Below are 25,588 nucleotides of genomic sequence, written 5' to 3' on the forward strand. Positions count from 1 at the left end.
CCCCCCTGTTTTTCGCATCCAGCCCCGAATGGAACACCTGCCCTACCCATCCTTTGCGCAACCTAACTTGATCTATCAGTTTCAGGTGCGTTTCCTGTAACATGACCACATCTGCTTTAAGTTTCTTAAGGTGTGCGAGTACTCGTGCCCTCTTTATCGGCCCGTTAAGCCCCCTCACGTTCCACGTGATCAGCCGAGTTGGGGGGCTTCCCACCCCCCCCCCCCCCCTTGCCGGTTAGCCATCAGCTTTTTCCAGCTTCTCGCCCAGTTCCCACGCAGCTGTATTTCTCCCAGACGGTGCCCCCCCCGCCCATCCTTTCCCGTACCCACTCCCCCCTTTCCCCAGCAGCAGCAACCCAGTAATTCCCCCCCCCCCCCCCCCCCCCCGCTAGACCCCCCGCTAGCGTAATTACTCCCCCCATGTTGCTCCCAGAAGTCAGCAAACTCTGGCTGACCTCGGCTTCCCCCCGTGATCACGGCTCGCCCCGTGCGGCGCCCCCTCCTTCCTGCTTCTCTATCCCCGCCATAATTATCATAGCGCGGGAACCAAGCCCGCGCCTCTCCCTCGGCCCCGCCTCCCATGGCCAACGCCCCATCTCCTCTCCCTCCCCACCTCCCCCCATCACCACCTGTGGGAGAAAGAAAAGTTACCATACCGCAGGATTAATCATACAATCCCTCTTCACCCCCCCCCCCCCACTCGTCCCACCACTTTGTCCAAACGTTCATTTTCGTAGTCCAATCATTCCAATTTTTCTTCTACAATAAAAGTCCACGCTTCATCCGCCGTCTCAAAGTAGTGGTGCCTCCCTTGATATGTGACCCACAGTCTTGCCGGTTGCAGCATTCCAAACTTTATCTTTTTTTTGTGAAGTACCGCTTTGGCCCGATTAAAGCTCGCCCTCCTTCTCGCCACCTCCGCACTCCAATCTTGATAGACGCGGATCACCGCGTTCTCCCATTTACTACACCGAGTTTTCTTCGCCCATCTAAGGACCATTTCTCTATCCTTAAAACGGAGAAATCTCACCACTATGGCTCTGGGAGCTTCTCCTGCTCTCGATCCTCGCACCATAACTCGGTATGCTCCCTCCACCTCCAACGGACCCGTCGGGGCCTCCACTCCCATTAACGAGTGCAGCATCGTGCTCACATATGCCCCGACGTCCGCCCCCTCCACACCTTCAGGAAGGCCAAGAATCCTCAAGTTGTTCCTCCTTGCGTTATTTTCCAGTGCCTCCAACCTCTCCACAGATCGTTTCTGGTGTGCCTCCTGTATCTCCGACTTCACCACCAGGCCCTGTATATCGTTTTCATTCTCTGCTGCTTTCGCCTTCACGACCCGAAGCTCCTGCTCCTGTGTCTTTTGTTCCTCTTTCAGCCCTTCAATCGCCTGTAATATCGGGGCCAACAACTCTTTCTTCATTTCCTTTTTTATCTCCTCCACGCAGCGTTTCAAAAACTCTTGTTGTTCAGGGCCCCATATGAAACTGCCACCTTCCGACGCCATCTTGGTTTCTGCTTGCCTTCCTTGCCGTTGTTCCAAAGGATCCGCTGCAATCCGGCCACTTTCCTCTCCTTTTTCCATCCGTGTCCAGGGGGAACACCCTTCTGGTTTACCGCACGGTGTTTTCAGCCGTTAAAATTGCCGTTGGGGCTCCTATCAAGAGCCCAAAAGTCCGTTTCACAGGGAGCTGCCGAAACGTGCGACTCAGCTGGTCATCGCCGCACCCGGAAGTCGCAAGTGAAGCATATTTAAAAATACTACCAATGATGGAATAGGTTGTTCGGTGTCAGGCAAAGCGGGGACCAGCGATTGAGTGAAAAATCAAGTGGGTCCACTGGCTGACCGCTGAATTTGATATTCGGTCCCAAACACTGGCGCAGTTGCAAGGGCAAGGAAATGAAAGATCTTTCTACCTGGGGCTCTATGAAAGATTCCTTTGTGCTTACATCAAAAATGCGAACACCTATGGATCGTTGCTATGCTAATTGGGGACGTGAGTGGGGGGAGGGGTGTGTGGGGCTGTTGGGAAGAGAACGGATTTTGAACGCAGCATTTATATGACAGATGGAGCTGGGTGATCGCTGCGAGAGATGTTTGGCGATTGTCGGGTGCTTGATACAAGGGCACGTGTGCAGGTGTGCTGGAGGCCACGGAACACTTCTATCTTTCAGTAGTGTTACCTCTGACCTTCATGTTGAGCCAAGGCTTGTAAAATTCTTGTTCTTACAGGGGAGTGGCTGCTCCCTTTTAAATACAGCATTGTTACCGGCCGTGGGCTCCACAACCATTCTGACACCCGTCCGTAACCCAGCCTCTGGTCACGACCCGCGTTTTGAAAAACCGTGATTTATGCTGTACCTGGGGTGAGGGGGGGAGGGCTAGTTTGATTTGGCCAAGATGTTATTTTTAATCGGAAAATGCTGGACATACATTGCAGTGAAGCAGTGTTTTATATCATTTATTCTTGTCAGATTTCCACTGTTTGCCGTTTTTTTTATCAGTTAACTGCTGTTTCCTTGATGAGACTTTTCATAGTCACTGGGAACTTGGAGCTTTTACAATTGAGTCATTGTGCCATGAAATTTACCTCGATCCGTAATGTGTTTACTGGTTAATCCAACAATGTTAAATGTGTGATCTAATTGAATTGTGGAATAAGCTTGAGGGGCTGAATGGCCTACTCCTGTTTCTATCCTATGACAGCAACATCTTTTTGCATTGTGTGCTTTCCTGGAACATTTATGGTAAGATTATTTGAATAATTATTACATGGATTTAATTGTCACTTCTGAGACGTGGAGTAATTAATGTATTTCTAAAAACTGAGCAATGGACTGTGAATCCCAACCATCTTTCCTACTGCCAAGTTATTGCATTTGGCCAAGTTTTACAGATAATTATCAACCACCATCTATTGTTTAAATGTGTTCTTTCCTGTAGGCTTTTGTAGACTTGCAGCTCATTCGCGATCACCTGGCACTTGGACAATTTATTTTGAAAGCGCTGACTACGAAAGTCACTTTCCACCTGATACTGAACTGGTAAGTTGGTTCTATTGAATACAAGTTCTCTGCGTGTATGTGTAAGGATCGTTACCTCCCTCGTGGTATTGGACTGTATTCTAAAGAATTCAAAACAAATGCTGTATTTACATATTTTTAAGGTGTGGAAACATACCTTAATATATTAATATACTGGATAAAAGCAAATTACTGCGGATGCTGGAATCTGAAATGAAAGAGAAAATGCTGGAAAATCTCAGCAGGTCTGGCAGCATCTGTAGGGAGAGAAAGGAGCTAACGTTTCGAGTCCGATGACTCTTTGTCAAAGCTTTTGTCTTGAATCATTAGTAGAAATATTCAATTTTCGCCTGTAGTCTTCAGTTTTGAAGCAGATCTTGAGTTCCAATTTAATATTTGAGATATTTCAACAACTGTTCCAGGTTCGGAATTTTAATAAATTGTCAAAGCCACATATTTGCAGAGTTTATGCGTCCAGGGCAGCACGGTAGCATAGTGGTTAGCACAGTTGCTTCACAGCTCCAGGGTCCCAGGTTTGATTTCCGGCTTGGGTCACTGTCTGTGCGGAGTCTGCACATTCTCCCCGTGTCTGCGTGGGTTTCCTCCGGGTGCTCCGGTTTCCCCCCCATAGTCAAAAGATGTGCAGGGATTGTCTGCTGAATTGCCCTTATTGTCCAAAAAAGGTTAGGTGGGGTTACGGGGATAGGATGGAGGTATGGGCTTAAATCGGCTGCTCTTTCCAAGGGCCGGTGCAGACTCGATCGGCCTCCTGCACTGTAAATTCTATGATTCTAGGTGATCTCATTGAATTCTACAAAATTCCTATAGGGCTCAACTGGGTTGATGCAAGAAGGATGTTTCTCCTGGTTGGGGAGGTGAGGTTGAGAACCAAGAAACACCGTCTCCGAATACGAGGAATATGAATACGAGGATCAAGGACCAAGATTAGGAGGAATTTCTTCAGTTGGAGGGTGGTGAATCTTTGAAATTCTCTACCCCACTGTGCTGTGGGGTTTAGTCATTGAGTATGTTCAAAGCAGACATTGATAAATTTTTAGATACCAATGATATCGAGGAATATAGGGATAGTTAAGGAAGATGGTGTTGCGGTGGAAGGTCAAGCATGACCTGGTTACATGATTGAGCAGGTTCAAGGGGCCAGTGGCTCCTATGATCAATTTCTGCCACTAGATGGAGCCTGGTCAATAAATATGCTGTACTGTGCAGTACTGGTATCTGTATGAGGTGTATGTTTTATAATACAGTATTCTGTATTGTATGTTTTTACGTGATGTAAGCTAGGAATGCATGGTGCTGCACATGTATGGTACAGTATTTCAACTTTTACATTGTTTTCCCCAGGCCAAAAATGTCCGAAGGAACCCATCTCTGGCTTTAACATTGATTCCTATGATTTCACCAAGTCGTTTCACTTAAAGTTGCAATTTCAGAAATGCAACCACAAATTGAAGTGAGGCGTTGCTGCACTGTTCCCAAAATGAAAAGGTTAATGCAATGCAAAGTTAATACTACTTAATTTTGCCATTAAGAAATTCAATTAATTTGACTCCATTTGTTTATGCAGTTGAGTTTCTGATCAGCCAATTTAACTGCTGAATTTAATCCCCTGGTATTGCTTGACAAAGGAGGGTAAACTGTATACAAACTGTTGTTTATTCTGTATCCTGTTTTTTTTTCAGACGGAGCTTAATCGTAAAGAACCAGAAATAATTACAGTGACACTAAAAAAGCATAATGGAATGGGACTAAGCATTGTAGCTGCTAAGGTAAGATGACATTAGTGTTTAAAATGTTTTCTGATGATGCTGTTATCAGTGTAAAAGAAGAACATTCGAGCAGTCTTAATTTCATCGGTCCAGAGGCTGAAAAACAATAGAATGTACCCTAAAGGAGTGGTTGAACAGTGATTGCCTTTTCACCTCTTCCATAATATGACTTGCACTTTCTTATCTGTCGCTATTTTTAAACTGTAAAAAATAAAGTTGCATTACTTTTGTTGTAGAACCTGTGACTACTGTTTTATTGTTACTGAATGGGCGGTCTTGCTTTAAACCTGTTTTTAAACTAAATAAGTGCTTCATCCTTAAAAGGTTGTGTGGCTGCCAGTGGGCAACTCGCTCAATATTGGCATCTCAAAATTACGTTCACAAAAGATGCACAGAAATCAGTGCTTGCGGCATCTAGTTTTTTTTTTACATAGACAATCATGGAAAACTTCTGGGTGACGATGATTGCTTGTGGGTACAGAAGCAGATTCTGTTAATCACATTTTTTGAGTTAAGTGGAATCCTGCTCTGCTGATGCTTAGTGCCACTTAACAAAATCACCTTTCTAAAATTTCAACCCATCTGGTGCATCGGTTTGGTGATCAGTGCAGTTTGGTTGCTTGGATTACCAGTGATATTTCTCAATCATTGAGACACAGTCACCTCAGTTGTAACGCGTAATCAGTGGGCCTTAAAAAGTTGACAACTCAAAAAATATAACCGTATGAAATGTCAATAAGTAATTATGCCCAAATTGCAGTGGAATGATAAGTTTATTGTAACTTAATCTAGCTATATTGAGTACAGCTGTGCATATGCTATATGCTCCTCTGCATTTTCACCTTTTGATATCCGTGGAAGAAAAATTCATGGGTGGTGCATTTGCTACCTTCCATCATGCTTGTTCTTACCATTGTACACCTGGGAAATTGAGGTTGATATGAAGGTGAAAAACACACACAATGCAAACGTTGAATGCACAAGGTCTATTGTCAGGGCATGTTGTGCATTAAAAATTAGCTTTTTTGTGACGTTCCATTACTGCACTCTGGAATCTGCATTAGTCATTTTATTTACTTGCCTATCTACTTGGTGTCCAGGTACAAATTGGGAGGCATCTTCAGCTGAGAACTGCTATGGGATAGAAAATGTGGTGCAGTTGCGGTCTCCCTTTAGGAGATGGTTAGTTCTTCCTTGTTGCCCAGGTGCTTGCAGGAATACTTTCTTCAGTAATATTCAAAAGGTACTGGGGACAAGGCAGCATTGTGCTCTTCTGTGCCTCAAAAGTTATGGTTCGTGTACCGTTAACATCTGCACTTTGAAGCCATAGTTAGTAAACTGCAAACACTTGGGTTACGATAGACTGCATGACTGCTGGTTTTTCATTTTAGTACTGTGCTGCATCCCTGACTTTCCAACATCACATCTCACTTGCTGCAAAATTCTACATTTAATCTGACTGGAATGGCTAAGCGGGATGTGAGCGCTGATTTGGTGAAGGTATTTCTGACCTTGCTGATTTTGCATCACAATCACAGAGGATGTGGATATCTAATCGAAATGTTGACTATTTGTAAAAATGAAATGTGGACAATTGGCATGTATGCTACTGTAAACAGAATATCAGCATTATATTTATCTTCAAATAATTTGCGATTGAAAATTACTAAATGACAAACTACATATAACATGAATTAAAGATGAGTTTATAAAGCTTGAAATTTGTAGATGATTTTCAGTAATGCTTGAAAATATATTGTGCTTTGATAATTGAATTTTCCCTCCAAGTGAACTTGCAATGTCACTGGCAGCACATAGAAAAGGCTGGGGAGCTACACACAACTCCTTATTAGTTTACAGACTCTGAAACCAACCACTTCCATGAAAGAACAGGGGGTGTGAAAAAAGAATGTTCAATCATTGCAATAAATTAGAAAGGAAATGGATGTAATCAGACTTCCTAAATCTGGGAAACTTAATGTAGGCACAAAGACTAATGCCCCAGAATAGCTTAAACATTCACTTCCTCTACAACAATGCATTGTGGCTGCAGTATGTACCATCTGTAAGCAACTTCTCAAGGCTTCTTTGACAACACCTTCCAAACCAGCAACCATTAACATTTTTATGGTGTTGTATGAGGAATCCTTCATGTCATTTTATGCCAGTTATTAACATGCTAAAATACAGGTTTACCCAAAACATGATGTAAAACTAAAACCGCAAGTAAACAACTGTTGTGAAATTTTGTAAAGTAATATAAAAATAATTATAAACTTTCAAAAGATGACAGAGGTGAGAAGCAACCACATACTAATAATCAAACAACTGCTATGAAATACTCTAACAGATGCACGAGTTGCCAGATGAATGAAAATATTTGATAGGCACAGTAACCAATAAATAGCTGCATGTGCTCTACTGACACTATTTACCTAAATCTGTTCCTGCGCTCAACATAAACCAGCAAGAATCAGCAGACAATTGGACAGTAAGCCATCTTGCAAATTATCATGCTATTCTCAGTGCTGCTTCAGTTACTCCATCATGTGATGTATACTCTGTTACCAGTTTGCAAAAGTCTGGCATCTGGTCACCATTCATTGGCATTTCTTGGACCATTTTCTGTAGTCATTCTTCAAAGTCACCCTAAATAGATTTTCTTTTACAAAGCAGATAGTCTGATTTTTCTCTTCCCCTCAATGTCTCCAATTGACACAAGTACTTTAATTGTTATAAGGCAATGTAGCTCGAGGACCAGATGTGGCCTGTGGACCATATTTGCTCAACCCTGACCTATCAGTGCAAGGGCACCAGGCACATGGGAATATTGAAACCTACAAGTCACACACCATCCTACTTTGGAAATGCATCACAGTTTCTACCTTGTCACTTGGTCAAAATCGTGGTACTCCCTTTGGCCTGAAACAATAGCTGCTTCTCTCTCCACAGATGCTGTCAGACCTATTGAATAGTTCCAATATTTTGAGTGTAATTTCAGATTGTCAATAACTGCAATGATTTGCTTTTGTAAAAAATTATCAATCTTAGTTTTGACATTATCAATTGACTTAGCTTCTGCAGCTTTTTGGGCAAGAGAGCGTTCCAGATTCTTAGAACCCTTTATATGAAGAAGTACCTGTTAGCATTGCTCAGTGAACAGTCTATCTCCCTAATTCTAAGGTAATGCCAAATTATTCTGGACTTTTAACAGAGGAAATTATTTTTCTTTACCATATAAAATCATTTAATCATAAGTACCTCATGCCATTATCTTGTATTTATGCTAGGTTCCAGGTAGTACCCCTGTTCTCGGTGGTAGGGGTTGCTGGTTTTGAAGGTTTAATCAAAGAACCTTTGTGTAACAGTTGCAATAATTTTAACCTCTGTAGCCCAGTATCCTTCTAGGAAACCTGCAGTGCCTCCTCCAATATATTCCTCCGGTGGGTGTACCCAAAACTGGATGCATTGCACCCAGTGGGACTAGAGGTCTATACAGATATAACATAATGAACACGCTTTGTATTTCTGTACCATCGAGGTAAATACCACTATTTTGTTAATCTTTGGACCGGCCCACCAGTTTTGAGTGAATACATGGACCCTAAATATCTCATCCAGAGTCTTATCTTGGAATCGAGTTGAATGACCTCACGCTTTCCCATATTAGCCTCCATTTGTTAGTGCTTTTTAAACCTAATATGTCAATATTCCACTGGTGGCTGTCATGATATGCGGACACACACAATGATATACAGACAAGCAGCTAATGGACACAGAGAACAGGACATGACCAATAAGCAGGCAGGACACTCGGGTGGGATCTGACTATAAAAGACACGAGGCACTCGCACTCTGCCTCTTTCCACTGATGAACATCTAGAGAGTCAGTCAAGGGTGTTGTTACAATCTCACACCTCCACCACGTGGCTAAGAGCAAGTCTGGTTCAGTCAGACAGAGTAACCACATTTAAGTTAGCAGAGAGTCGAACTCACAGAGAACTGTGCTATTAGTTCAATAAACCTGATTGAACTAACTTCAACGTCTGGAGTATCTTTCTGGTCTAAGCTGCAGCCAGTGTTAGACCAGTGTACCTAACACGACATGATACCAGGAGACTAATTTAACGTGGCTTACCTCAGTCCGTTCCGTGACGACCAGCAAATGTATCCCGGCACCATGGAGAAGATTCAGGCTCCTCACCAGCTCAGGACCTCCGGCAATCTCAGTGCCAACTGGCGAACATTCAAGCAAAAGTTTCTGCTGTACATCGCAGCCTCAGACCTCGCGGGTGCGTCTGATGCAAGAAAGATCGCGCTTCTCCTCTCAACAGCGGGTGATCAAACCATCAAACTCTTCAAACTCGTTTAACTTCACCGAAGGCCAGGACAAGACAAAGTGTCAGACCATCCTGGACAAGTTCGATAGTCTGTGAAGTGGACACCAATGAAATTTTCGTGCGCTGCATATTCAAACAACGTCTTCAAGGTAAAGATGAATCTTTCAACTCCTTCTTAACTAGCCTCTGCCTGCTAGCGCTGTCCTGCAACTTTGGTGATATTGCTGACTCCATGATCAGAGACCAAATCGTGTTTGGAGTTCACTCTGATCCTCTGAGAGAACAGCTCTTAAAAATCAAGCATATGATCCTGCCAGTCGCGATTGAAACATGAGCATGCAGAAAATCGGTATACCCAATACAAATCGGCTGAAAATGAGAAACGTGCCTCCCACAAGGCAGTTAGTGCAGGCCATCTCCCGGATGCAGCGCCTCAGCATTGAAGATAGCGGCCACCTCGCGCGCTTTTCCCGGAGCCCCACGCGTGCGCGATGCGAACGGGATAACGAAGCGGCCAACACCCACACCGTGCAGGTGCAGACGTCTGCCGACCGCACTGCGCATGTGCGACGATGTACACCGCGTCACAACGCCAACGTCATGACGTGCCCGTACTGTGGCAACGGCCACTGAAAGGGACACTGCCCTACAAGAGGCAGGCGATGTTTAAACTGCGGGAAGCCTGGACACTCTGCAGCCTTGTGCAGGTCTGCACCACCAGTCAGAGGCCAGCGCTCCCAATTCCGACGACGGCGCGTCCAGAATGTGCAACGACGATTACAGGATTCTGATCCTGGCAGTACAACGGATCCAGAGGACAAGTGCCTGGAGTCCGCCTACCGAGTGGGCATCATTACCACACGTGAACATGCCACACCTAAATCATCTCGCATTCGCGTATTCGGAGGACAAATGGTGTGCGGTGATGCAGGTCAACCGCTGCTCCATCCAGTTCAAGCTGGACACAGGTGCTTCTGCCAACCTCCTCTCACAGGCAGACTTCAAACGCATCAAGAAGCCCCCCCAAGAACCTTCCAACAGCCTGCCAGCTCCTGGACTAAAACGGTAATGCCATCTCGGCACTGGGGTCCTGCCATCTCATAGATTTCATAGAATTTACAGTGCAGAAGGAGGCCATTCGGCCCATTGAGTCTGCACCAGCTCTTGGAAAGAGCACCCTCCACAAGGTCAACACCTCCACCCTATCCCCATAACCCAGTAACCCCACCCAATACCAAGGGCAATTTTGGACATGAAGGGCAATTTATCATGGCCAATCCACCTAACCTGCACATCTTTGGACTGCGGGAGGAAACCGGAGCACCCGGAGGAAACCCACGCACACACTGGGAGGATGTGCAGACTCCGCACAGACAGTGACCCAAGCGGGAATCGAACCTGGGACCCTGGAGCTGTGAAGCAAATGTGCTATCCACAATGCTACTGTGCTGTGGTCGTCTCCAACCGGAGTATCCATGCACGGCTAAGGTTTGAAATTGTCAAGCCGGACAAGGCGTCCCTACTGGGCGCGCTTGCCTGCAAGAAGCTAAACCTGGTGCAGCGGGTTTATTCAACGACATCCTCCAACGTGGATCTTCAAGCTGGCATTGACGACATCCTCGCTCAGTATCCAGATGTGTTTGACGGGATGGGCACTTTGCGATATCGGTACAAGATCCTACTGCGACCTGATGCCAAGCCAGTGGTCCATGCACCACGCCGGGTCCCGACTCCGCTGAAGGAGCGCCTGAAGGAACAGCTGAAGGAGCTGCAGCAGCAGGGGATCATTTCCAGGGTAACCGAACCGACTGACTGGGTCAGCTCGATGGTGGTGGTTAAAAAAAACCTCTGGAGACCTGCGCATCTGCATTGATCCCAAGGATCTCAACCAGAATATAATGCGTGAACACTACCCCATCCCAAAGCGGGAGGAACTCACCAGTGAGATGGCACATGCACGGTTTTTCACGAAGTTAGATGCGTCACATGGATTCTGGCAAATCCAGCTGGATGAGTCCAGCAAAAGGCTCTGCACCTTCAACACACCGTTTGGCAGGTACTGCTATAACCTTATGCCATTCGGCATTGTCTCGGCATCGGAGATATTTCATTGCATCATGGAGCAGATGATGGAGGGCATCGAAGGGGTTTGTGTGTACATGGACGACGTCAGCATATGGTCCACGAACCCGGAGGAGCATGTTTCTTGTCTCCAGCAGGTATTCCACCGTGTCCACGCCAATGGCCTGGAGCTGAACAGGGCCAAATGTTGCTTTGGCATGTCGACACTCAAGTTCCTAGGAGATAAGATCTCTCATCAGGGCGTGTGCCCCGACACAGACAAGGTCAAGGCCATCGCAGCCATGAAGGTCCCAGAAGACAAGAAGGCGGGTATTGCGCTTCCTGGGCATGGTCAATTTTCTCGGCAAGTTCAACCCAAACATAGCCTCACACACCAGGGCCCTACGAAACCTAGTGAAGAAGTCCACTGCCTTCAAGTGGAAGGCGGCCCATCAGGCAGAGTGTTTGGAGCTGAAAGCCAAGCTCACCACTGCACCCGAATTGGCATTTTTTGACCCAGACAAGGAAACAAAAATCTCGACAGATGCGAGCCAGGATGGCATCGGTGCGGTCCTGCTGCAACGCGATGACACTTCATCCTGGGCACCTGTTGCCTACGCATCAAGGGCAATGACGCCCACTGAACAAAGGTATGCACAAATCAAGAAGGAATGCCTGGGCCTTCTCACTGGCATTCTTAAGTTTCACGACTATGTCTACGGCCTGCGACATCCACAGTCATGACGGATCACAGGCCCCTGGTCCATATTATCCACAAGGACCAGAAGGTACGACTTTGACCTGGTCTACATGCCTGGCAAGGAGCTTATCATTGCCGATACACTGTCCCGCTCCATCTCCGTGCCTAGTGAACCACTGAACGTCATCTGGCAAATTGAGTCACACGTTGAGTCACCGGTGCAGCTGTGTGCTAGCACCCTCCCGGCATCTGATGAGAAGGTGATTCGTATCCGTGAGGAGACAGCCAAAGATGCCCTCTTGCAGTGTGTTATGCAACACCTAGGCAATGGCTGGCAAAAAGGGCAGAGCCCTCAATTTTTCAATGTAAAGGACGACCTGATGGTGGCTGATGGTATCCTCCTCAAACTGGACCAGATTGTAATTCCACACAGTCTCCAGAGCTTGGTGCTCCTTCAAATCCATGAGGGCCACCTGGGTGTGGAAAAGTGCAGACGCAGAGCCAGGCAGGCTATCTACTGGCCTGGGATCAGCCAGGACATCGCGAACATGGTCCTTAACTGTGCGACCTGTCAACGCTTCCAGCCAGCGCAGAGTAAGGAGACACTTCAGCAGCATGATATCGAAACCTCTCCGTGGTCCAAGGTTGGCATCGACCTCTTTAATGCAAATGGTTGTGATTGCGTGTTAATCATTGATTACTTTTCCAATTACCCTGAAGTCGTGAAGCTCTCAGACCTCACATCTCGGACCGTCACCAAGGCCTGTAAGGAGACGTTCTCTAGGCAAGGTATCCCACTCACTGTCATGAGTGACAATGGCCCGTGCTTCAGCAGCCATGAATGGTCTCTGTTTGCCCAGTCGTATCAGTTCAAACACGTCACTTCCAACCCACACTATCCGCAGTCAAACGGAAAAGGTGAGAAAGGGGTGCACAAAGTGAAGCAGCTCATCTGCAAGGCGTCCCCACCACCACCTCTCCGGCGGTCGACCAGGATCTGACTCAAGCCACAGAGACTGGACTTATGAACATTTGTTCTGTTTGCTATGTTCTGTGTTCTCTCATTAGACAGCTGTTTTCACATGTACATATGTTCACATCCACTGCATGTATATATGTTAATATTGGCCTATTCTTGTAAATACATTCACATATGTCATCCAAACATTAAAACAAAAAGGGGAGATGTCATGATATGCGAACACACACACAATGATATACAGACAAGCAGCTAATGGACACAGAACAGGACGTGACCAATAAGCAGGCCGGACACTCGGATGGGATCTGACTATAAAAGACAGGAGATACTCTGCCTCTTTCCACTGTGAACATCTAGAGAGTCAGTCAAGGGTGTTGTTACAATCTCACACCTCCACCACGTGGCTAAGAGCAAGTCTGGTTCAGTCAGACAGAGTAATCACATTTAAGTTAGCAGAGAGTCGAACTCACAGAGAACTGTGCTATTAGTTCAATAAACCTGATTGAACTAACTTCAACGTCTGGAGTATCTTTCTGATCTAAGCTGCATCCAGTTGCAGCCAGTGTTAGACCAGTGCACCTAACACGACAGTGGCCACATCTTTCCAGGCTGCCTTTAAGCGGATGAGGGTTGTCCATATTTTCTGTGGAAAGTTGACTTGTGGCCATCTAAGCCAGACCATTGTCCATATGCTGAACTTGCATCTGAGAGATCCATTCCTGGTGGCATCATAACCATTTGCACTACAACAGGCGAAGCCATTGAATGGGCTGTTAATCTTGACATCAAACTACAACTGCTTCCCCAGCCGTTTGAAAAAAAAAGGAAAACCAGCTGCCAGACGAGCTGAATCTTTCCAGCATTCTCTGTTTTTGTGTTAGATATGCAGATCTCTATTTCTCACTCCCAAGTTATTTGTAGATATAATGAAAATGTGAAACCCCACTATAGGTGCCTTGGACACCACTAGTCATGCCTTGCCAATTCATGCACTTATCCATTATCTGTTCCTTCTGTCTCTTACCTCGAGCGAGATTCTCCGAGTCCCCGCCGCGTCGGAGAATCGCCGGGGGCTGGCGTGAATCCCGCCCCCACCGGTTGCCGAATTCTCCACCACCGGATATTCGGCGGGGGCGGGAATCGCGCCGTGCCAGTTGGCCGCCGCCCCCCCCCCCCCCCGCGATTCTCCGGCCTGAATGGGCCGAAGTCCCGCCGCTAAAATGCCTGTCCCGCTGGCGTAAATTAAACTACCTACCTTACCGGCGGGACAAGGCAGCGCAGGCGGGGTCCTGGGGGGGGGCGGCCCGGGGCGATTGGCCCCGGGGGGTGCCCCCACGGTGGCCTGGCCCGCGATCGGGGCCCACCGATCCGCGGGCGGGCCTGTGCCGTGGGGGCACTCTTTCCCTTCCGCCTTCGCCACAGTCTCCACCATGGCGGAGGCGGACGAGACTCCCTCCACTGCGCATGCGCGGGAATGCCGTGAGCGGCCGCTGACACTCCCGTGCATGCGCCGCCCGGAGATGTCATTTCCGTGCCAGCTGGCGGGGCACCCAAGGCCTTTCCCGCCAGCTGGCGGGGCGGAAATTCGTCCGGCGCCGGCCTAGCCCCTCAAGGTTGGGGCTCGGCCCCCAAAGATGCGGAGCATTCCGCACCTTTGGGGCGGCGCGATGCCCGACTGATTTGCGCCATTTTGGGCGCCAGTTGGCGGACATCGCGCCGATACCGGAGAATTTCGCCCCTCTTAACCAATTTCCTATCCAAGCTAATAGATTGTCTTTCAATTCATGCAAGGTCACTTTGGTGAACTTTGCTCAGTCACTCTGTTCCCAATAACAGATTCTGGACACTTACCCCACAACTGACATTAGACTAATGGACCTATAATTTCTTACAGTCAACCTGAAGTATTAATTTTGTTTCTCTCTCCACAGATGCTGCCTGACATGCTAACTATTTCCTGTATTTTGTTTGTATTTCAGATTTCTAGTAGCCACAGTATTTTGATTCTCTATAATTTCCTAGTTTATTTCTCCTACCGTTGTGAACAAATGGAGTGACATTGACAATTTTCCAACTCAAGGGGGTACTTCTTGCATTAAGAGCTTTGGGAGACTGTGACGAAGATTGTGACTAATCTTTCAACAACTTCCTCATCTTTTATGCAGTCCTGAGGTGGAAACAATTGGGTTCTGGAGGTTTTCCCATCTTTTATATCTAGTTTCTACACTTTTTTAAAACATGCATTGAATCGAATTAGCTCCTTCCATTGATTAAGGTTGTGTTTTATCTCTGGTCATCTAGATGTGAGTATCAGTATAACTACCAATACAATACTCCGACAGTGGCTTAGTGGTAATGTCACTGGATCAGTAATCCAGAGGTCCAGGCTATCACTTTCGGCTCATGGGTTTAAATCCCAGCTAGTGGAATTTAAATTCAATTAATAATTCTGGAATTGAAAACTAGTTTTACTTTTGGTGACCATGAAGCTATCATCGATTGAAGAAAATATATAATGTCCTTTAGGATATAAGTCTGCTCCTTAACTGGTCTGACCTACATTTATTTGCCCTCTTAACTGCTCTCTGAAATGGTTTAGCAAGCCAAGGTATATTAGGGATGGGCAGCAAATGCTAATCGTGCAGTGACCCCTGCACCCAATGAAAGAACAAAGGAAAAATATTTATAAGTCAGCCATTTTCCTGATTTCCAATTGTAATATCATCTGTGTCATTAAGTGGCCCACATTACTTTTAACCACTGGTAATATTTCCAGAAGATTCAAAAGAAGAGTTCAGTTGCTCCACATCAGTTTAATCTTATAAAATGTCTGTTGCTGATTGAAAGTAGGTTAGCAAGTATAAGTTGCCCCGGGGAAATTTCTTGAGATATATGCAGGTGAGGGCATTTACTAGACAACAGGTGAGGGAATTTCCATTGCTCCCGACACAGGGGATACAGGACAGGGTGCTTTCAGGGGTGTGGGTCGGAGAGGGCAAGGTGTCAGAGATTTACCGAGAGATGAGGGAAGAGGGGGAGGAGTCGGTGGGCGAACTAAAAGGAAAGTGGGAAGAAGAACTAGGGGAGGAGATAGAGGAGGGTATGTGGGCTGATGCCCTAAGCAGGGTAAATTCCTCTTCCTCATGCGCCAGGCTTAGCCTGATTCAATTTAAGGTGCTACATAGAGCACACATAACGGGAGCAAGATTGAGCAGGTTCTTTGGAGTGGAGGACAAATGTGGGAGGTGTGGCGGGAGCCCGGCAAACCACGCACATATGTTTTGGGCATGCCCGGCACTGGAAGGGCATTGGAAGGGAGTGACGGGAGTGATTTCGCGGGTGGTGAGGGCCCGGGTCAAACCAGGCTGGGGGTTAGCTCTATTTGGAGTTGCGGAAGAGTCGGGAGTGCAGGAGGCGAAAGAGGCCGACGTTGTGGCCTTTGCGTCCCTAGTAGCCCGGCGCAGGATCCTACTCATGTGGAAGGAGGCGAAACCCCCCGGACTGGAGGCCTGGGTAAATGATATGGCGGGGTTCATTAAACTGGAGCAGATAAAGTTTGCCCTGAGAGGATCGGCTCAAGGGTTCACCAGGCGGTGGCAGCCATTTCTCGACTACCTAGGGGAACGTTAGAGGGAAGACAGATGACCAGCAGCAGCAACCCAGGGGGAGGGGGGGGGGGGGGGAGGGGGGGTTTAGTTTAGGTCAAAGATAAAGGGGTTTTGTTACTTGTGTATTGTTTAAAATTTCTGTATTGTTATTGTTGCGTTTGCTTTGTAAGAGGGGAAAAATTGTTGTTTGGGAAAAAATTTTCAATAAAACATTTATAAAAAAAAAAAAAAGAAAGTAGGTTAGCATGAGTTAGCTCTTAGAGGCATTTTGTTCAGGTGTTTGATGCTGATCTATTTTCAATGTCCTCAGGGTGCGGGACAGGATAAGCTTGGAATCTATGTTAAATCTGTTGTGAAAGGAGGAGCTGCAGACTTGGTAGGTAGTTAAATTCATTCTTTTCTCTCCTGATTAAGCAGAAATGTCCTATATGCTGAAGCACATGAGAACTGATCCAAGTAATATTGTTGGTTGAATGAGATGTTTTGTGCATTGTTTTAAAAAAATATATATTTATTAAAGTTTTTTAACACAATTTTTCTCCCTTACAAACAATAATACCCCCCCCCCCCCGGTAACAAAATAACGAAATCGCACAGAGCAAGATATATACATGGCAAAATGATATGTTTACAAAGCCTTGTACACTGGCTCTTTCCCATACATGCCAGTTTCCCCAACCCTTCATGTTATCTCTTGCTCATCCACCCTCCCAGGCAGTCCCCCATTCTTTCCCCCCCCCCCCCCCCCCCCCCCAGGTTGCTGCTGCTGCTGACCGACCTTCTTCTAATGCTCCGCGAGATAGTCTAGGAACGGTTGCCACCGCTTGTAGAACCCCTGCGCAGACCCTCTCAAGGCAAACTTAATCCTCTCCAACTTTATGAACCCAGCCATATCGTTTATCCAGACCTCCACGCTGGGGGGCTTCGCCTCCTTCCACATTAGCAAGATCCTTCGCCGGGCTACTAGGGACGCAAAGGCCAGAATGCCGGCCTCTTTCGCCTCCTGCACTCCCGGCTCGTCCACTACTCCAAATATTGCTAGCCCCCAGCTTGGCTTGACCCGGACTTTCACCACCTGAGATATTGCTCCCGCCACTCCTCTCCAGAACCCCTCCAGTGCCGGGCATGACCAAAACATATGGACGTGGTACGCCGGGCTCCCTGAGCACCTTCCACATCTGTCCTCTACCCCAAAGAACCTACTCAACCTCACCCCCGTCAAGTGCGCTCTGTGGACCACCTTAAATTGTATCAGGCTGAGCCTGGCACACGAGGAGGAGGAATTAACCCTACCTAGGGCATCAGCCCACAAACCTTCCTCAATCTCCTCCCCCAGCTCCTCCTCCCATTTACCCTTCAGCTCCTCTACCAGCGCTTCCCCCTCTTCTTTCATCTCCTGGTGTATTGCCGACACCTTGCCCTCCCCGACCCATATACCCGAGATCACCCTGTCTTGAATTTCTTGTGCCGGGAGCAACGGGAATTCCCTCACCTGTCGCCTCACAAACGCCCTCACCTGCATATATCTAAAGGCATTTCCCGGGGGTAACTCTAACTTCTCCTTCAGTACCCCTAGGCTCGCAAACGTCCCGTCAATGAACAGGTCCCCCATTCTTCTAATCCCCCCCCCCTGTCCATCTTCCCCGGGAAAAACCGGTGGTTACCCCTGATTGGGGACCACACCGAGGCTCCCATTGCACCCCTGTGCCGTCTCCACTGGCCCCAGATCCTTAGCGTTGCCGCCACCACCGGGCTTGTGGTATACTTTGACGGCGAGAGCGGCAGCGGTGCCGTCACCAACGCCCCCAGGCTCGTTCCTTTACAGGACGCCATCTCCATCCTCTTCCATGCCGCCCCCTCTCCCTCCATCATCCACTTGCGGATCATCCCCACATTTGCTGCCCAGTAGTAGCTCCCTAGGTTTGGCAGCGCCAACCCTCCTCGGTCCTTGCTGCGTTCCAGGAACCCTCTCCTTACCCTCGGGGTCCTATTCGCCCACACAAACCCCATAATACTCCTACCTACTCACTTAAAAAAGGCCTTGGTGATCACGATGGGAAGGCACTGAAACACAAACAGAAACCCCGGAAGGACCACCATTTTGACCGACTGCACTCTACCCGCCAGCGAGAGCGGTAACATGTCCCATCTTTTGAAGTCCTCCTCCATTTGCTCCACCAACCTCGCCGGTTCAGTTTATGTAGGGCCCCCAACTCCTGGCTATCTGAATCCCCAGATACCGAAAGCTCCCCTCCGCCCTCCTCAGCGGTAGGTCCCCTATCCATCTTTCTTGGTCCCCTGCCTGTAATACAAAGAGCTCACTCTTCCCTACATTGAGCTTATAGCCCGGAAACTCCCCAAACTCCCTTAGAGTCTGCATGACCTCCACCATCCCCTCCATTGGATCCGCCACGTACAGCAACAGGTCATCCGCATATAGCGACACCCGATGCTCTTCTCCCCCTCGGACCACCCCACTCCATTTATTAGACTCCCTCAATGACATGGCCAAGGGTTTGATCGCCAATGCAAACAACAGGGGGGACAGGGGGCACCCCTGCCTCGTTCCTCGGTATAGCCGAAAGTACTCCGACCTCCGCCGGTTCGTCACTACACTCGCCACCGGGGCTCTGTAAAGGAGCTTAACCCAACTGATAAACCCTCCCCCGAACCCAAACCTACGCAGCACCTCCCAGAGGTACTCCCACTCTACTCGGTCAAAGGCCTTCTCCGCGTCCATAGCTGCCACTATCTCCGCCTCTCCCTCCTCCGATGGCATCATTATCACGTTTAAGAGCCGCCGCACATTAGTGTTTAATTGCCTGCCCTTTACGAATCCCGTCTGGTCCTCGTGGATCACCCCCGGGACACACTCCTCGATTCTCGTGGCCAGCACTTTTGCCAGCAACTTAGCATCCACATTGAGGAGCGAGATCGGCCTGTACGATCCACATTGCAGTGGGTCCTTGTCCCGCTTTAGGATCAAAGAAATTGTCGCTTCCGACATTGTCGAGGGCAGGGTCCCCTCCTCTCTTGCCTCATTAAAGGTCCTCACTAGTAGCGGGGCCAACAGGTCTACGTACTTCCTGTAGAACTCCACCAGGAACCCGTCCGGTCCCGGGGCCTTCCCCGCCTGCATACTCCCCAAACCCTTGCTCAGCTCCTCCAACCCAATTGGTGCCCGCAAACCAGCCACCCCTTGCTCCTCCACTCTCGGGAATCTCAGTTGGTCGAGGAATCGTCTCATCCCCTCTTCCCCCGCTGGGGGCTGGGATCTGTACAGCTCTTCATAGAAGGCCTTAAATACCTCGTTTATTTTCGTCGCACTCCGAACCGTGGCTCCCCTTCCATCTTTGACTCCCCCTATTTCCCTAGCTGCCATCCTCTTACAGAGCTGGTGTGCTAGCATCCGACTAGCCTTTTCCCCATGCTCGTAGGTCGCCCCCTGCGCCTTCCTCCACTGTGCCTCCGCCTTCCCTGTGGTCAACAGGTCAAACTCCGTCTGGAGCCGTCGTCTTTCCCCAAGTAATCTTTCCTCCAGGGCCTCTGCGTATCTCCTGTCCACTCTCAAAATCTCCCCCACTAACCTCTCCCTTTCCATGCCCTCCGTCTTCTCCCAAAGAACCCTGATGGAGATTAACTCTGCCCTGATCACCGCCTTCAACGCCTCCCATACCATGTCCTCCCGTTGTCGTTGGCCTCCAAGTACCTTTAGATACACCCCCTCACCTTCCCACACCACCTCATCTGCCAGCAGTCCCACATCCAGCTGCCACAGCGGGCGTTGGTCCCCCTCCTCTCCCAGCTCCAGTTCCACCCAGTGCGGGGCGTGGTCCGAAACGGCTATGGCCGAATACTCCGTCCCCTCCACCCTCTGGATGAGCGCCCTGCCCAGAACAAAAAAATCTATCCGGGAGTAGGCTTTGTGCACATGGGAGAAGAATTCCCTGGCCTGCGGCCTTGCAAACCGCCATGGGTCCACTCCCCCCATCTGATCCATAAACCCCCTAAGCACCTTGGCCGCCGCCGGCCTCTTTCCAGTCCTTGATTTGGAGCGGTCCAGTGCTGGATCCAACACTGTATTGAAGTCCCCTCCCATTATCAGGCCTCCTATCTCCAGGTCCGGTATGCGCCCCAACATGCGCTTCATGAATCCAGCATCATCCCAGTTCGGGGCGTATACATTTACCAACACCACCCACGTCCCTTGCAACCTACCGCTCACTGTCACATATCACCCTCCATTATCCACTACGATAGTCTTGGCCTCAAATGACACCCGCTTTCCCACCAATATTGCCACCCCTCTATTCTTCACGTCCAGTCCCGAGTGGAATACCTGTCCTACCCATCCCTTTCTTAACCTGACCTGGTCCACCACCTTCACGTGTGTCTCTTGGAGCATGACCACATCTGCCTTCAGTCCCTTTAAGATTCTGGGCCAATCCCGTGTCCGTGCCTCCCTCGCTCTCCAGTCCCCCAGACAGGGGACCCCCGCCCCGACCACCTCTTCTGTGTCCCATTCCCTTTCAGCTGACACCTGCTGACCCCGGCTTCCCCCGCCGTCCCATTGACCTCCCTGTGTGGGAGTCTCCCAATCAATATGCGTTCCTTTGTTCCCCTTCCCGCGCGTGGGAAAAACCCCGCGATTTCCAAAGCCTGCCCCGCCCCCTCTGGCGCAGCTCCTGCGCGTGATTGACCCCCTATATACAACAACCATCACACATCAAACCTCAAACATCTCCCCCACCCTCACAAACCCTCAGTTCGTGTCCAGCTTTTCGGTTTGTATGAAGATCCACGCCTCTTCAGGCGTTTCGAAGTAATAGTGTTGGTCCTTGTATGTGACCCACAGTCGCGCCGGCTGCAGCATTCCGAATTTCACTCCTTTCCGGTGCAACACCGCTTTGGCCCGGTTGAAACCCACTCTCCGCTTTGCAACCTCCGTGCTCCAGTCCGGATATATTCGGATCTCTGCATTGTCCCACTTACTGCTCTGCTCCTTCTTGGCCCATCTCAGGACCCACTCTCTGTCCGTGAACCGGTGAAATCTCACCACCATCGCCCTTGGCGGCTCATTTGCCTTGGGCTTCCTCACCAGCACCCGGTGTGCCCCATCCAGCTCCAGCGACCTCGAAGGGGCCTCCGCGCCCATCATCACCCTGAGCATCGTGCTCGCGTATGCCCCGGCATCGGCCCCCTCCACTCCTTCAGGGAGACCCAGGATCCGCAGATTCTTTCTCCTCTTCCTGTTCTCCAGGTCTTCGAGTCTTCCCGCCCACCTCTTGTGTAGCGCCTCGTGCTGCTCCACTCTCACCGCCAGGCCCAAGAGCTCGTCCTCATTCTCACTGACTCTTTTCTGTACCTTCTGGATCTTTACCCCGTGGGCCTTCTGGGTCATCCCTAGTCCTTCAATTGCCGACAGCATAGGCGCCAGCATCTCCTTGCGCTGCTCCTCGAAGCAGCGCTTGATGAACACCTGCAGCTCCGGCCCGCACTTCGCTTTGTCCCCGCCGTCGCCATTTTGTTTTTTTTCCCTCGCTTCTCCCGCTGCTCCAATGCTGCTTTTTTGGCCGTTGCACTTCTGGTCCGGTCCATAAAAGTTGGAGGGGAACCTCTCTCTTCCCTTCCCCACAGGTTGTCTTCGAAATAATTCCGTTGGGGCTTCTTCAACGAGCCCGAAAGTCCGTATTAGCGGGAGCTGCCGAATCGTGCGGCTTAGCTCCGCATAGCCGCAACCGGAAGTCCCAGTTTTCTAGTTAACCACAGATGGTGTATCCGTCCTTTGGACTTTTTCTTGCTCGTTGAATATATCTATTGTGTTTTCTGAAATATCCCTTTAAATGTTTGCCACTGTACCTCTATTCACCTTTCCCTTAATCTAATTAGCCAGTTTCCTTTAGCCAGTTCTGCTTTCATGCACTCATAATTGCCCTCATTGAAGTTTAAAAACAGTCTCGTACCACTCCTCTCTCCCTCAAACTTTTAGAGTACCCAATTCTTTTTTTCCAATTAAGGGGCAATTTAGTGTGGCCAATCCACCTACCCTGCACATCTTTGGGTTGTGGGGGGGGGGGGGGGGGGGGGGGGGGGGGAGAACCCAGGCAAACACTGAGAGAATGTGCAAACTCCACATGGACAGTGACCCAGACCCGGGATTGAACTTGGGACCTCGGCGGCGTGAGGTGGTAGTGCTACCCACTGCACCACCGTGCTGCCCTTGATGTTCTGGAGTGTTGGCAGAGTTTTTATGTTGAGTACATATAATTGTGGACCTCAAACAAAATTTCTGTTGGCTGCCATCAGAGGTTTGGATCTCACTGTCGCCCTTTGTGTACGGGTGAGCCCCATTAGCCAACCTTCTCGTGGGTATTGTATACTCGGTGGGGAGCACCTCTGAGAAGGAGAGGGAAGAAAGATTTGAGGACGTCCGGTGTTCCTGGGCATCCCCCATGGGTAGAGGTCCAGGTACAGGATGATCAGGTACATCAGAGGGCCGGGAGACTGCCCCGGAGAAGATGCCACTACCCAGCCGCAAGGATGTACAGGCAGTGATCAAACTACCTTGACATGACGAGATCCAGTGCCGCAGAATGCACTGGCTCTCAACAGAAGCAGTGATGAACATATGCCAGATGAATATACCTGAGATAGTCTCCAATTGAGTGGGAAGACAGCCAATGCCTATGGCTGAAGGTAATGGCGGCACTAAATGTTTATGCCCCTGGATCTTCCAGGGCTCCGTGGAGTCTCCCAGTCAGCTGTGCAGAGCTGTGTCAAACTGGTCACTGGCACATTGTTCACACATGTGAGCAGATTTATTCACTTCAGAACAGACCAGATCAACCAGGCTGAGCACGAGAGGTTTTGCAGCCTTGAATTCAGAGTGCCATTGATTGTATCAAGGTGCCAACTGGCCAGCCAGAGGCTTTATGAATGGGAATGGGTTTCACTTAAACATTCAGATTGTGTGAGACAACAGGACCCATCTGCAGGTGTGCGCAAGGTAACTGGGCAGCTCACACAACGCATATGTTCTTCGTCACTCGCAGGTGTCCAGGCTCTTCACTGCTCCAGCTCATGTAGGCGGGTGGTTGATTGGTAATGAGGGTTACCCATTGAAAAGGTGTCTGATGATGCCTTTCAGGCAACCAACTCAGGCACAGAGGAAAGATACAACCGCTGCCATGTGTCCACAAAGGTTTTGGTGGCGAAGACCATTGGGCTGCTGCAGATAAGATTCAGATGCCTCAACTGATACGGGAGGGCCCACAGTGCCTGCCTGAGTGAATGTGCTTCCTTGTAGTAGTCTGCTGTAGTCCACAATCTCGCTCTTCAGGGAGATGGGAATGAAATGTAGATCCTTCAGGGGTGGCAGGGACACCAGGGAGGTGCTGATTCAGCAGTTCTTCAGCTAGGTCAGGATATCCTTCCCACGGCGCCAGTGGGCAATACCATCATCACAGGCACACAACATTCATCTATTCCCTGAGGGCACTCCAACCAAATAAAGTTTGAAACCATGGACATCTGGCTTAAGTGAAATCAGATATTTAAGGTCACCGCATTATAGGAAGGACGTGGAGGCTTTGGAGCGGGTGCAGAGGAGATTTACCAGGATGTTGCCTGGTATGGAGGGAAAATTTTATGAGGAAAGGCTGATGGACTTGAGGTTGTTTTCGTTGGAGAGAAGAAGGTTAAGAGGAGACTTAATAGAGGCATACAAAATGATTAGGGGGTTGGATAGGGTGGACAGTGAGAGCCTTCTCCCGCGGATGGAAATGGCTGGCACGAGGGGACATAGCTTTAAACTGAGGGGTAATAGATATAGGACAGAGGTCAGAGGTAGGTTCTTTACGCAAAGAGTAGTGAGGCCGTGGAATGCCCTACCTGCTACAGTAGTGAACTCGCCAACATTGAGGGCATTTAAAAGTTTATTGGATAAACATATGGATGATAATGGTATAGTGTAGGTTAGATGGCTTTTATTTCGGTGCAACATCATGGGCCGAAGGGCCTGTACTGCGCTGTATTGTTCTATGTTCTATGTTCTAAAGAAATACAAAAAGAAAGTTGATCCACCCGGATTATAAACTGAACATTTTGGTTTAAAGTAAATCGATAGCACCCAATGCGGACCATTTCAGCTTATGTTTTCAGCTGCTTCATCTAGGTGCCTCCCCTATCATTTACTGTGGCTTTGGAGGCAGGTTGCTGATCTCGCTATCCTGTTGACACCAGATGACCTTGAAGGTCATCCTCTGGTTGGCAGGGCCTGTGCAGACATCGCCTGGGAAGGTTCACATGACAACAGTGCCAGGCAATTCAGTCACCATGGACTCCTGGGATGGAGTGGAGACTGGCGGAGAGATTGAGAAGCTGGTGCCCTTGTCCAGGGCTCCATGAAAGGAATTCACAAAGATGGAAGCCACCTTGTCCGCCATTCTGAAGTAAGTCCTCACTTACCTGCTCACCAATGAAAGATCAGCAAACATGGGTGACACTGGTTGGTGCCTTCTTCTCCCACAAAAGGTGGTCAGTGCTTGTGTGTGGGCTTGCAGTTCCATGTGCAACCTCAATAATACATCGGTGCACTCCTGGAGCTGCTTCTCTGTGAAACTCTCAATGGATGAGGCTGTGCGCTCAGAGCTCGGGATCACCACATTGCTCATGCTCCTTAAGGACTCCATGACACAGACCATGACACGCAGACCCTCTGGAATCTCCGCCAGATATTCTGCATTTGGCACCTTATGGACGACTCCAGAGGCTCATCATCACCCTCTGATTCAGCATGACCCTCATCCCCAGCAGTTCCTCCGATTGTTGGTGCACTGGACTCTCCCTCCCTCTGCCCTCCTACCCATATGAATTGTTAAACTGCCCTCACTGCTGTGTCCTAATAATATTCCCCGATTATGGCAACAGTCACCTGCGGTGCTGAGAGCTGGTGTGTCATACGTACGTCCCCCAATATGTAGGATATCCAGGGGTAGGAATGTGTTGTCTGCATGCTGACTGGCTGGCTCTGAGGGATGGAAACAAAGGGCAAGATTCATTATTCATATCACACAAGTTGACAT

General features: G+C 48.9%; 1 protein-coding gene across 12 annotated transcripts in view; it reads left to right on the forward strand.

The window, feature by feature from the left end:
- Positions 1-25,588, forward strand: part of afdna (afadin, adherens junction formation factor a) — a 323,280-nt gene that overhangs the window by 236,820 nt on the left and 60,872 nt on the right. For all 12 annotated transcript variants that reach the window (XM_072503518.1, XM_072503546.1, XM_072503555.1 and 9 more), the window contains 3 exons: positions 2,948-3,048; positions 4,728-4,814; positions 16,816-16,881. In XM_072503518.1, the coding sequence (XP_072359619.1) occupies positions 2,948-3,048; positions 4,728-4,814; positions 16,816-16,881 (254 nt within the window). The remainder of the gene's footprint in view (positions 1-2,947; positions 3,049-4,727; positions 4,815-16,815; positions 16,882-25,588) is intronic.

The sequence above is a fragment of the Scyliorhinus torazame genome, chromosome 1, assembly GCF_047496885.1.
Source record: "Scyliorhinus torazame isolate Kashiwa2021f chromosome 1, sScyTor2.1, whole genome shotgun sequence".
In the NCBI taxonomy this organism is placed as follows: domain Eukaryota; kingdom Metazoa; phylum Chordata; class Chondrichthyes; order Carcharhiniformes; family Scyliorhinidae; genus Scyliorhinus; species Scyliorhinus torazame.